Source organism: Chinchilla lanigera, unplaced genomic scaffold (assembly GCF_000276665.1).
Source record: "Chinchilla lanigera isolate Chin_1 unplaced genomic scaffold, ChiLan1.0 scaffold00146, whole genome shotgun sequence".
NCBI lineage: Eukaryota > Metazoa > Chordata > Mammalia > Rodentia > Chinchillidae > Chinchilla > Chinchilla lanigera.
This window is the reverse complement of record NW_004955547.1, coordinates 2,650,881-2,663,911: the sequence shown is the minus strand read 5'-3', so window position 1 is coordinate 2,663,911 and position 13,031 is coordinate 2,650,881. Positions and strand designations below refer to the sequence as shown.

The 13,031-nt window shown below is 48.1% G+C and overlaps 1 protein-coding gene across 1 annotated transcript in view; it reads right to left on the bottom strand.

The window, feature by feature from the left end:
* Positions 1-7,110: 7,110 nt before the first annotated feature.
* Positions 7,111-13,031, bottom strand: part of LOC102008265 (keratin, type II cuticular Hb6) — a 6,461-nt gene continuing 540 nt past the window's right edge. Inside the window, exons 2-9 of the mRNA XM_005411939.1 lie at positions 12,136-12,412; positions 11,701-11,761; positions 10,880-10,975; positions 10,139-10,303; positions 9,753-9,878; positions 9,320-9,540; positions 7,955-7,986; positions 7,111-7,819 (exon numbers count right to left, since the gene is read on the bottom strand). Coding sequence (XP_005411996.1) covers positions 7,638-7,819; positions 7,955-7,986; positions 9,320-9,540; positions 9,753-9,878; positions 10,139-10,303; positions 10,880-10,975; positions 11,701-11,761; positions 12,136-12,412 — 1,160 coding nt within the window. The 3' untranslated portion in view covers positions 7,111-7,637. The remainder of the gene's footprint in view (positions 7,820-7,954; positions 7,987-9,319; positions 9,541-9,752; positions 9,879-10,138; positions 10,304-10,879; positions 10,976-11,700; positions 11,762-12,135; positions 12,413-13,031) is intronic.

Below are 13,031 nucleotides of genomic sequence, written 5' to 3'. Positions count from 1 at the left end.
CATTGGTTGTTCAGGAGAATGTTATTTAATTTCCATGTGTTTATGGAGTTTTTGTAATTTCTTTGGTCATTAGTTTCCAATTTTATTGCACTATGATCTGATAGTATGTATGGGATAATTTCAATTCCTTTCATTTGCTTAAGCATGTTTCTATGTGCTAGTATATGGTCTACTTTAGAGAACGTTCCATGTGCAGCAGAGAAAAATGTGTATTCTGATGCTGTTGGGTGGAACACTCTGTAAAGGTCTACTCAGTGCATTTGTTCACAAGAACCATCAGGTTTTTAAAGATTTTATAAAACATGTATAGTATTTATATCAGTACCATATATTACATATCACTGTATTTAAATAATAATTGTTCATTTAATCTATTATATACTACATTTAACCAGTCATAAAGTGACCATTCAGCAGACTTTAAAACTGATGTTTAAACAAAAATTTTAATTTTTTTTAAGATTCAGTTTTTCTAAGTAATCAAAACACTATTAAAGATAGCAAAAAACACAGTTATCTTGATAAAAAAAATCTTTGTTTCTTGAGCCAATTTTTATAAACTTTGGTAAAACTAAAAATTAGAAGCCATAAGGTGTTATTTGAGCTCAATGATGTTAAAAGGGTGCGGGAGAAATTCCTGACAAGAATATGGAATGGCTGCAGGTATCCTCACTAAAACTGCTTTTAGGAATTCCAGGGACAACTTATCTTCATGAGTTTGAATTAAACTTTGTCTGATGTTGTGCCAGGAGAACATATGTCTTTTTTTTATTTTAAAGGCTACCAGTACTATAAAAGAAAATCATCTTGTCCTTAGTCATATAGTTATAAACTAACCAGTCAGCCGCCAAGGTGTAATTTAATGGGCTCTCGGAACGTGTTAAGATTGAGTTACCCCCTTTAGATTTTAAGGAAAGGAAATCAAACAAGCAAAGGAAAACAAAACCAAACTGAGTACTCTTCTACAACAAATTTCTCCAAAGGAAAATTTGAAACTACAGTCTTTTGCTCTTGTCTCACATCGCTCAGTACCATAAACAACCCACGCTGGCTCTAAATGGTTTAAAGCCCCCAAAACACAGATTGCGGTCTTTGATGTACACATCAACAAGATTTACCCAGTTGGTGTCCATGAGGCTGAAGGACAAATATTAACACAAATCAGAACACAGCACATGCTTGTGCACTGCTGCAGAGTGACTCACACCCGGGATCTGGTCAGTCTCCCAATCTTACGGACAAGTGTATGGCGAAAGACAAAAGACAATAGACACCTAGTATAAGAACCTGAAAGAGTGAATACAATCTAAAGAGTACAACAGATATTGTGTAGAGGAAAGAAACTGCTCAAATAAGAAAGAACAACTGGGATGACAGAAAAGAGAAAAAAAAAAAAAAGGAAAAAAGGGAAAAAATAGGTATATTTATATACATAGGATGGCTAGGGTAATTGTACTACAATTACTATTGGTTTGATGAAAGGAAGAATTGATGTGTAATTGCTTGATCAATCTTGCATGCCTGTATCTGGTTATCTGAGTATCTAACTACTTTGAAACTGTCTTGTTTGTGCCTTTGTTTTTGTTATTTTGGTTTTGATATTTTCTCTTTAAAATTAAAAGAAATATATATATATATATCTCCAAGGATAGCTGAGATAAGTATATTGCTGATATCTATTGGTTTATTGAAAGAAACACATAATATTTAAATTTTTCTTTTTTTTTCTCTTAACCAATTTTGCATGCTTATACCTGCTAATCAGAACAACTAATTTGAAGATAACCATATGCAATATCACAACCCTTGCTGAATTCCTAGTATTTTATTTAATGAAGTTCTGTATCATTTGTAAATTTTTTTATTATTTGTTATGGTCTTTAATAGTTTGATCAGTCTTTCATTCTTACATCTGGTAATCTGAGCAACTTTGTTGAAGATAACAATATGTAATATAACAACTATTGTTCATTTCTATCATCTTGTTTTCAAAACCTATATTGTTTTTATTGGTTTTTTAATTGTTTTGTTTGTGTCTTTATTGTTGTTATTTTGGGTTTTTTTTCCTTTTCACTTTAAAATAAAGAAAAGACAATAGACAAAATAATATGGTACACAGGGGCCCAGGAAGATCAGAGATCTTGTGGCTAAGACAAGATTTCTCCAACTTGCTCACTAGTTATTGCATATATCACATATGACAGGGCATGGAGAGAAGTGCAGGGAACAGCTGAGGCAAAAAGGTGTGAAAGTAAGCAAGGCCTTGAGAAAATGAAGCACAGACATTTCAAGAAGTAAATCTTTGCTTAATCTTTGCTCTAAGGTTAACAATTGTTGCCTTGAAATTCTGAGTGAGATTTAGTGCCCTCAGCTGCCGTGTTATCTTGCCTTCAGAGACTTCACACTGTCGTGGTTCACCACAGGCCTCCACCATGACCATTGGCATGGAGGGTTCTATTTCTGCATGCCAGCCACTGGCTCAAAAGGCAAGTCACATAGGCCTGGGACAGACTCTTAAGTTAATATAGAAAGCCAATTGATTAATACTTAAGCTTGCCTTGCACCACCTCAAAGTGGTCTCCAATCATACATTGTCCTGGCAGAGTTACCAAAAGTACAAAACTGGACAGGATCTTTTGATTGATACAACAGAAATGAGACTGCATCAAAAACTGCAAGCACATACACGGACAAGGTTTGGGAGGATCAGGAGCATTGACGCTTTAGCTGAAGGGAATCAGCATCAATTGAGAGAAAGACCAGTTGCTCACAGAACAAAAAGAGCAATAAGTTTTTATTGATTTGCTGTAAATTTCCACTGACCAAGGACACAGTTCCAAAAGACATTTCTTCATGTGACCACCAAGTGATCACAGTCGACTTATCCAAAATGTTGAATTTCTGTATAGTCACCAACATCATGCTGTGTCAAATATCCCAGCCTTCTGGGGCTGGGACTGAAAGACTTCAGGTGCTTTGGCTACTGTAGCTGTTGAAGGAGCACAAGGGCAGGAAACAGGAAAAGAAGGAAGACAGAAAACATCTAACAGCCCCAATGGGCAATCATCATGTCTACAGGCAGAGCTGACTGAATCTGACATAAAGGTGAAGGCAGCAAAGTGGATAACATGATGGCAGATAGCATGATGATAGATAACATGATGACAGAGATAACATGATGACAGAGATACTGTGCATAACATGATGACAGAGATACTGTGCCTTTTTAACTGTTCCAGGCACCCGTCAGACATTTGTAGGCCCAAATGAAGGGTTAGGGTTTTCAGCAAAAGCAGCCTTCAGATCCCTGAGTAGTAACATAGGCAACTATTCTCATAACCCACACCTCAGAGTTGTTACCTACTGCAAAGCTAGGGCAAACTTATAATGTAGGCCCTAATCATTTTCTCAGGTAAGACACAATACCTGATACCACCAAATTAAAGGAAAAGAGGTTTATGTTGGCTCATGTCTACAGTCCATGGTTGGTGGGCTCCAAGGCAACAAAAGGGAGTAGCAGGGGAGAAGCTGCTCACATCAGGGAAGCCAGGAAGCAGAGAGAGAAGGCAGGATACAGGGAGGGAGATGCACCCTCCCAGGTCACCCACTGACCTGCCTCTTCTGACCCACTTCCTAACAGCAAGTCAGCTGTCATGCCCATAACCCAATCCCCTTCCCAAAGCCCTGCCTCTGAGCATGTGAGGCTTTGGAGGGACATCTAGATTTGAACCATAACAATGCATTACCCAGCTACGTGACCTCCGAAACTAGTCATCCTTAAGTCAGCTAAGGACAAATGAAGCTAAAGATTTATGTTTCTGCTCACTAACAATTCTCTTTACTTATGCAAACATCCTGCTTCTGTGGTTTTATCAGTCTCATGACAGGTCTGCTGAAGAGCACAAATGTGGAGCAGCAGCCTGCATGCTACAAAGGTTGCTGCACCCAGGGGGTGATTTTTTGCCCCAGCCTTTGTCCCACCATAGTGGTTTCCAACAGTCTCAACAAGGCTGTCTATGTTCCACAACAAATTCCCTTGGTTCCTTGTCACCTGCTCTCTTCCTGCTCCCTGACTCCTGAATCTTGTGTTTTCCCATCCTGTTTCACAGGCCACGGGCAGCCCATGGAAGCTGTCAGAGTGACTGTAAACTCTCCATCGGTTAGAGCTCTGGTCCTGAGTCCCCAAGTCCCTCCTTCTCACCTCCACTGTCCCCTCCTGCCTACAACCCCACCCATAAAGGCTCTCTCCATCTAAGGGCATTTATCATCCTACTTCAGGCTCTTGTCCATCGCTTGCAGCAGTAGATGATACCGGCCAATTAGCAAGGCCACCCAGGCTCCAGCGAGCCAATGCCTCCTCTCTGGAGGTGTCCCGCTGGCTGCTGAGGAATGTGAGCCATCTGGCCAACAGATCTCTCTGTGCTAACAAGCTTGACATAAGGCCAGCTGCAGTAGTGATAATTCCTGACTAATGGCCCGTTGGCACCTGCCCTGCTCTGCACACCAGCTGAAGCTCCCGCACATTCGGTGAGATGCTGGTGTCACACACACCCCCATTCATCACATGGGTAAATTAGCTGAGGTTCCAAAAGGGAGGGGCTTTGGCCTCACACTCTTGGTGACAAAGCCAGAATAAGAACCTAAGCCTCCAGACTTTCAGCCGTCAGCCTTTTCCTACCATCCCACTCTATCACCTCTATTCAGAGGCCAGGAATGCCTCTATGCGATCATGCCACCCTGTTTCCAGGCTTTAGTTGAATTGTTTCATTTAATGCTTCTCTGGTAGCTTTCTTCAGAAATGCCCCCACACACATTTCCTCCTCCCTGGGTACCTGCTGCTTTTCATAGCAAAGAGAGAGTCATTTCCCCTCCTCTTAGATCTGGGCTGGCCCTGGAGTTGCTTTGAAAGACTGAATAGAATGTGGGTGAAGGGACATTCTAGGGCTTCTGAGCCCAGGCCTTATAACGATTGTCAGCACACGCGGAGGACAGGGCCCGCCGGGCAACACCACAGCTGAGCTCTCAACTAGTGGCCAGCATCCAATGCCAGCCATATAAGTGAAGCCTTTTTGGCTCCTAGAGCCCCAGCCAATAAGAAACAACAATAACAAAATCTACCCATCAATCCACACAATCTTGAAAAATGTGTTGTTTTAAGCCATTATATTTGGTAATATTTTGCTATGTCACAATAGCTAAGTGGAAGAGAAGTTTGTCTCTGGTAGTGGATGCTGCTGTAACAAAACTTAAAGCCTGTGACAATGGTTTGGGACTAGGCATCAAGCTGAGCCTGAATGTCTTCAGGGAGACAATTAGTGAAGGCTGTGAGGACAGAGATGAAAAAACAACTGGACATTGGAGAAAAAGCCTGAGGTATGGACTGTTCCTCATGTTTGCAGCTCCTATACAGTACTTATTTATTGTTTGTGTGTTTGTTTATACCACTGGGAATTAAACCCAGGACCTTTCATGTGCTATACAAGTGCTCTACCACTGAGCAGTATCCCCAGCCACAGCTCTTTTATTCTTTAGGGTTTTTGCTCTCTATATTGGCTTTCCCTGTTTATCTTGAGACACTGATAAACACAATCTGGACAATAGCCCTACCTAAGGTCCCAGCTAGTGGCCAGCACCCAATCTAACCCTGTGAGTGAGGCCACTTTGGACCTTCCAGCCATCCTCATACTGCAAACCTCATGCATAGGAGAGAAACTGCCTAGAGAGCCCACAGAATCATGAGAAATGATCGATGTTGTTCCAAAATTCTCCTTCTGGAGTGAATTTTTGTGTGGGATGGAGGGTCTCGTGGGAGTTATTTCCAGGTTCTTCACATTCCAAACAAAGATTTGAGCAGGATACTCAAGAGGAATAACACGAGTAAGATTTTTGAGAAGCAAAAGAAGCAAAGGTACACACGCCAGTGAGACTAGCTCAGAGCTCCAGTAGAGGCAGGAGGTATTGGGTCTTTTAAAGTCCTGGGATTATAAGAGGATCTATAGCTGAGGGATTGGCAGGAATCATAGTCCAATGGGGAACCTGCTGTGGTCCCCCTATTAGGAGGAGGAGTGTTTGCCCATACAAGGTTTTTAGAGGAAGTGTCATAGCTCTTAAGGCCCCTGGAGGAGAAACAAAATTGCAATGCAGATGAGGTTGGAGGCAGGCAGGGACATGTACTTGTGGTGTTGCACATGCTTGGAGATCTTGGGGGAGTGGGGGCCGGGTGACCTTTATGTATTGGTTTCCTGATATTTTGCCATAGTCATCCTTGCTCTCTGGTTTCTCCATTCTTTGCCCCACTACTTCCTGTTGTTTACTTGTCCTTGCGCTACCTCTTATTCAGCAGTTGTCTGTAACCCATTCCCATAGCTACCATCATCCCTTCTTACCTATGAAGAAGGTAAAGCCCAGCAAGGATGGGTGACTGCCCACAATGACAAAACTGCCGAATAGCTGCACCAAGGTTCAAACTAAATTGGTATGCACAAACACCACCACTCGGGGAGCTAGCAGCAATTTTAGGACAGTCTAACCTCTGTCCCACACGGGCCAAGGAAACCAGAGATCAGAGGATAGAAACAACTGACTCAAGTCACCCGTGTGGTAGGTGGCAGCCAGAATGCTGAATCAGCAGTCCAGAGCTCCTGCCTCCCAGCCTGGCACCATTCTTCCCCACAGAGACACCCTCTCTTTTCTGCTGTTTCTGCCCCTACACAACACCTCATGTGGCACCTCTACTCCAGGAATGCCCTTGAAGGGAGGAGGGGCAAAATTCCTAGGGGACATCTGGCCAAACCTAGAGACATGTTTGGTTGTCACACGGCTAGAAGACAGCAACACCACACAGGCCAGCTCCAGAAGTTACCCGCAATGCCCAGAGTACTGCCACTCAGGCTTCCCGGTTCGAGAAACTCAGGGTCCACAAGACTTCTAGCCCAAGCGTCAGCTGTCATTTTCCACAAGGGCTAGGTGGCTCCAGGCCAGCTGGGCAGCACTTGGGTGGTCATACACACCCACTAAAAATGCCTAGGGGCGTGGCCAGGTCCCAAGGAGCACCTATCACAGCAGGGCCAGGGCATTTTCCAGACTCTGAGGAGGCAGGTTTGATTTGCTGCAATGAGTTTATTGGAAATACGGAGTGAAACAAAGACAAACACGCAGGCAGCTGAGTCATCGGCTCTTTAGAAGCTTCTGCAGGCAACCTTGGAAGGAAGGTGCCCTCCCTCCCTGGGACAGATCCCTCCCGTAGTTAAAGGAAACCAGCAGGAGTTCAGGTTCCCCATCTCCATTCCCAGGCTCCCTGAAGTGTTGGTGGGCAGATGCTGGGGCCTGTCTTATGCCTTCAAGTTTGGGAGAAAGGGTCAGACAGACCAATGAATCCAGCAAAACCCAGGCAGAAGGAAAGGATGGCTCCTCAGAAGAACAAACTGATACTAGGAAAGCCTATTAGTAGGAAAGGCTACAGAAAGAGACCCAGGCACACCCTGCCCGTGCTTGGCACTCAGAAGCAAGCAGGCAGGAAGGGTTTGCAGGTGTGCACGTGGGGGAACTGCATGGGGGAGACTGGTGGTAGCGGTGTGAGGTCCTGGCTGGGTGGAGGGTGGTAGTGAGGGTCTGTTGCTTGCGGCAGCTGAAGCCTCCTAGCACTTCTTACAGCCACCGCTGCAGGCACTGACCCCAGCACAGGGGGCACAGGCGTTGGGGGTGCCTACCACCACGTTGCCGCTGCAGGGTGCGCTGCAGACTCTGGTGTTGACAGCAGGAGAAGTACCGGAGGCACAGAGATCGCCACAGACGACGCCACCGCGGGAGCTGCTGACACCTGAACGCAGGAAGAACAGGCAGTGGCCGTCAGGCATGGCCATGGCCAGGCAGTTTCACAGCAAAAGCAAGTGCCCCCTCCCCAAAGGGCCTCAGGCCACACCCACTGGAGACGGGGACAGCTGGGACTACTTACACACATTGACGGCGCCAACGCCCTCACACAGCCTGTGGGAGAGGAAAGGGGACAGGTCAGTGCCATGGGAAAACCACAGGGACCAGTAGCCAGGTGCAAGGTAAGATCTGGGTCCTTCCTTGGGGAACTTGCGAAGAGGGAGGCACAGGAAACAGTTAAGCCAGGAACAAGGCACTGTTGGGCTTCTGGAGACACTGCCTGGGAATACCCTGCTCTCCACCGCACCTGGAGTCTAAACCGCCCTGGCCATGGGTTTCCACATGAGGAAAATCTCAATATTCACAGCACTTGGTAGCCAGCACACTGAGAGCCCTTAAGAACCACCAGCTGCTACAGATTTTGTATTGGTTCCGGTTGAATTGCAAGGGCATTTGAGGAGAGTAGAAGGAGCCCTGGTTGCTATCACTGGAATGTAGGCCCGGAGGAGGGCAGAAGTTTTTATCTGTCTTCCCCACTCCCTAAAAACAACACCGGGCTCAATAAATAACTGGTGGAGGAATGAATGAGACTTTGGAACCCATTTAAAACAGACTCCAAGACTACTACGACAATTCTCTCATTTCACAAGAGGAGAAGCCAAGGCCCAGAGAGGAAATGACCAATGACAGCAGCAGAACTAGACTCCTGACAGCCTGCATTTCCTCCAACATAACATTGTCTCCCTCAAGGGAAGCAAGCAGAGTTGCCCCAAACACACAGTGGCAAAGTGTTGGCCAAACAGGCTCAGATAAAGCAAGACTCTGCAGCCACCATCAAATAAACCATCTCTTACCCGGGTTGCCTAGGTAACTACACCAAAGCTTCTGCCTTTACTCCAAGAGCATTCTGTGGTGGATAGAGGGGGAGCCACACAATTTCCAGTGCTATTTCCACGGGTCTCTCCAACTTCCAAACCCAAACTTTAGGACCCGCTTTGGAATACTCATTGTTATTACAACAGGTGAGTGTGAGTGGATGGAACCTCCTGTCTGAATTCAGTTACATCTGAAGTTCAGGGATGGGGATAGGGCTGGACCAGAGCCGAAGTTCTGAGGGACACAGGGAATCAGGGCTGGGAGAGCAAATGCACTATGCAAGGAAGGTGGCCTCAGGAATGAAGTAGGCTTTGGGGGAACAGAAATCACTGTCTGTTGACACAAGGCAAGTCACAGCTAAAGCAGCTGCCAGCTCCACGTCAGGGGCTGGGTAAGCATGAGAAGTTCAGATAGGGCTAGATCATACTCAAAGGACTTACACAAATTTCCTATACAGTTGCAGGACGGTGAGAGATGGAAACAGACGTTGGTGGTGTCAGGAGAGACAGGCACTCCAAAAACCCAGGCAGAGCTGGGAAAGTTAAAAAAAAAAACAACCTACAAAACCCACCTCTGCTCCTCGCCCTCTAGCAGGCGCCTGTAGGTGGCGATCTCGATGTCCAGGCCCAGCTTGGAGTTCATCACCTCCTGGTACTCCTTCAGCAGGCAGGCCATGTCCTGCTTGGCCTTCTGCAGGGCTTCCTCCAGCCCGGCCAGCTTGCACTTGGCATCGTTGAGAGTTGCCTCACCCTGCTGCTCAGATTGAGTCACCGCTGTCTCCAGCTTGGTGTTCTGGGGGCCCAGGAGAGAATGAAGTGGGTTATGCTCCATGGTTTTCCAGGTTCATTCCCTGGATGTGTCCAGTCTCAGCCACACAGCTGGAAACTACCCAGAAACAAGACCTTGCCCTGAGTGACCACAAGCAGGAACTCTAGGCATGCAAATGGGCTGGAGAATGAATGGTGGGGGTTAGACAGGGTTGCGTGACACCGGGCGGGCCATACCTGGCACTTGGCATTCTCAATCTCGGCTGTCAGCCTCTGGATGATGCGGTTCAGCTCGTTGATCTCCTCCCTGGTGCGGCGCAGGGTCTCCCCATGGCGGATCACTGTGGCCTTGATCTCCTCACACTGGGGGAAGCAGAGGTCCTCATGAGACTCAGGAAGATTCAACAATCCACTCATTCAGGACAGCACTGAAAACTATGTACATTCTACTGTGCCTGTACTACTGCGCAGGGCAACCCTGTCCTGTCACTTCAACCAGAGAACCATTGACCTTCCACCATCCCTAGAGATCAGAATCTTCAGACAAAACAAACCTTTCCTATTAGACACATCACATCCCCTCCACTGTCCTGCCTAGAAGACTGATGTCCTGAGCCACTCACCCTGGTGCGGTACCAAGACTCAGCCTCCGCTCGGCTGCGGGTAGCAATGTCATCATACTGAGCCTTGATCTCAGCCACAACGCAGTCCATGTTCAGGTCCCGGCTGTTGTCCATCTTGACGATGACCGAGGTGTCTGAGATATGGGACTGGAGAACGCGGATCTCCTGCAGGAGGACAGGAAGAGGAAGGAAACCAAGTTATGAGGACACTCCCCCGCCCCAGTGCCTATAATCCTTTGGCTGCTCTGAAGCTCACCTCCTAGGTTTGGAGCTGAAATACCCCCATGAAAGGACAAATTTTCTTATAAGTCCCCAGTGATGCCCACATTTCAGGTGCTTGTTTCTGGAATTATTCAGGTACATGTGAACTCAGGCTGCTTCCCAAGTTTCCCCAGGTGACAGACTGGGTGTTAGGGCCTTGAATGTTTCCCTTAGATCAACCCCATCAATGCTGGCTGCCAGAGAAATCCCGGGGCCCTAGACATGGGCCAAGTCTGTCTATTGCTTTGGAGGCCTCTGTTGCACCCCCTGGCTCAGGGGAGGACACAGGATGGCCTCCCAGGCACAGCTGTCCTGAAGGTCTCACCCTCTTGTCCCCCCGAACTGGTCTAGCTTGGGGTCTCCATTCTTCTTCCTGTTCCTTCCTGTCCTTACACCTCAGCCTTGCCTGTGGGGTTTGGGCAGGGGTGGGGGACCCTATCAGAGCCATGCGTGTGCCCACCATGGCTGTGAGCGCCTCACCTCCTCGTACAGTCGCCTCAGGAAGTCGATCTCCTGCAGCAGCGCCTCTGAGTTGGCTTCCAGGTCTGACCTGCGCAGGTAAGCGCAGTCCACATCCTAGCAAGGTGGAAGTGTTTGAGCCCAGAGCGTCTTGCTGACTGTGCCACAAACCCATCTCTCTTCTTACCCAGTCCAGGCAAGCCTGGGGTAGGGGTCCCCAGTGTTCCTGTACTAAGCCATCTCGTCCCTTCTCATCTTCCCATTGCCCAGCACGCCACAGGCATTTGTGAGAACGAACCCTGAGGTCCATGAACAAGGTTCATCCACCTTTCAGCCCTCCCATCTCTGCTTCAGTCCCTGTCCGGCTTCAAGCAGCTTACCCAGATCACTCCCATCTCTGCCACCTGACCCTGCCACCCATAGTAGTTCTCCCAGAGGCTGCCCGGCCAATCCTGCTTCTGTTCCACCCCCACCACCACCCTGACCTTGGAAGTGTCTCCTTGTCTCCTAGTCAAACTTCCAGAATGCTAAAGAAACCACAGCATCCATCAGAAAGTCTGAAGCTCTGTAGTTTCTTGGAACCCAAGCCATAGGCCACCGCCTCTGAAGCAGAGTTCAGTGCAGCCATCCTCCTGCCCAGGGCAGGTGCCAGTGGGTATCCAAGGTCATTACCATTTGTCCAAGCCCTGCACACATCATTCAATGCCCTGCCTGTCTGGAAATTTCCCAATTCTGATATCAGAATGTCAGTGTAGCCCATACTGAGTCTGAACCCCTGGTCTCCCCAGATGAGTCTGTCCTGAGGTTCTTGTGTTTCTGCTTCCCGTTTCCATGCTACTTGCCTTCTTCAGAGTCACAAACTCATTCTCAGCTGTGGCTCTCAGAGAAACTTCCTCCTCGTACCTAGGTAGAAGACAATTGGGTGTCAAGGTAGGGCAGGGTTTCCCTCCCTGCCCTCCCACTCCATACCAGTGAGGAGGCAGGGGAGGAATTTCACGCACAGCTGGGCCCTGCAGTCTTGCCAAGCCCTTTCTGCCCTGTGTCAGGGGTTTTCCCTGCCAGCTCTGAGTTGCAAATGTAAAGGGCTAAGCTGGGACTTTCCAATGCTCTTGCCAGGAATGCTCTAAAGTCATCTTTAGAGGCCCATTAGGATGAACCCTCCAACTCTGTCAGCCTGCCGCTATTGACCCACTGTTCTCTTGGAACTCTCTTAGAGTCTGTGCCCTGGGCAACCCAAGGATCCCCAGCGCCTCAACACCTCACCCGGCCATACTCACCTCTTCTTGTAGCCTTCCAACACCTCCTGTGCGTGGTTGAGCTCAGCAGCCAACCTCCCACTGTCAGCCTCTACACATTCAGCCTCCCGCCTCAGCGTCTGGATGTAGCCCTCAAACAGCGGCTCCAGGTTGCTCTGGCAGCACTCGCGGTTCTGGTAAAACTGCAACTTGGTCTCCAGCAGCTTGTTCTGCTGCTCCAGGAAGCGCACCTGCACAGACGGGCAGTGGGAAGGACAGGTCAAAGAGTGCCTGCTGCCCCAAGGCCTGCTCTGGGAGTGATTGTGGGAAAGGGACTCCAGCCCCAAGGCTCAGCAAGTACAAGGCAGAGGTGGGCTGTGGGCTCCAGGTCACTTCTGCTGGTACTGCTGTCAGGTGAGCTGAGTTACCCAAGCAGGTAGGGCCAACCGACACATGTCCAGTGGCGATTGTCAGGCGCTACCCAGAGCTCAGCACCCCTCCCTGAAGACAATGAGCTAGCAACCCCTCAGGCTGTGCACCCAGATTCAGATCATAGACTGGGGTATGGGGGCAGGAGCCAGGCAGAGGAGGTCACAGGTCATCTGTGGAGAGCTCAGCTAGCTTCCCTGACCTCTGCCCCACTTCCCATGGTTGTCAGGCACCCCTACCCTTCACAGGGAACACAGCTCTCAGGCTGGGGCTGCCTGGTTTCCCTGGTTCTAGCAGCAGCAGCAGCAACTGCATTGCTCCTGTGCTTCTTGCAGTCTGGCCTGTGTCCAGTCCAACCTACCTGCACCTTTCCCACAAGCTCTGCTTCTCTGAACTGCCTGTAGTGTATTTCTGGGTCTGTATCCGTGTGTGTGTGTGTGTGTGTGTGTGTGTGTGTGTGTGTGTGTTCCTCTCCCCTCAAAGTGTGGTCTCACTGAGGCAGAGATCTT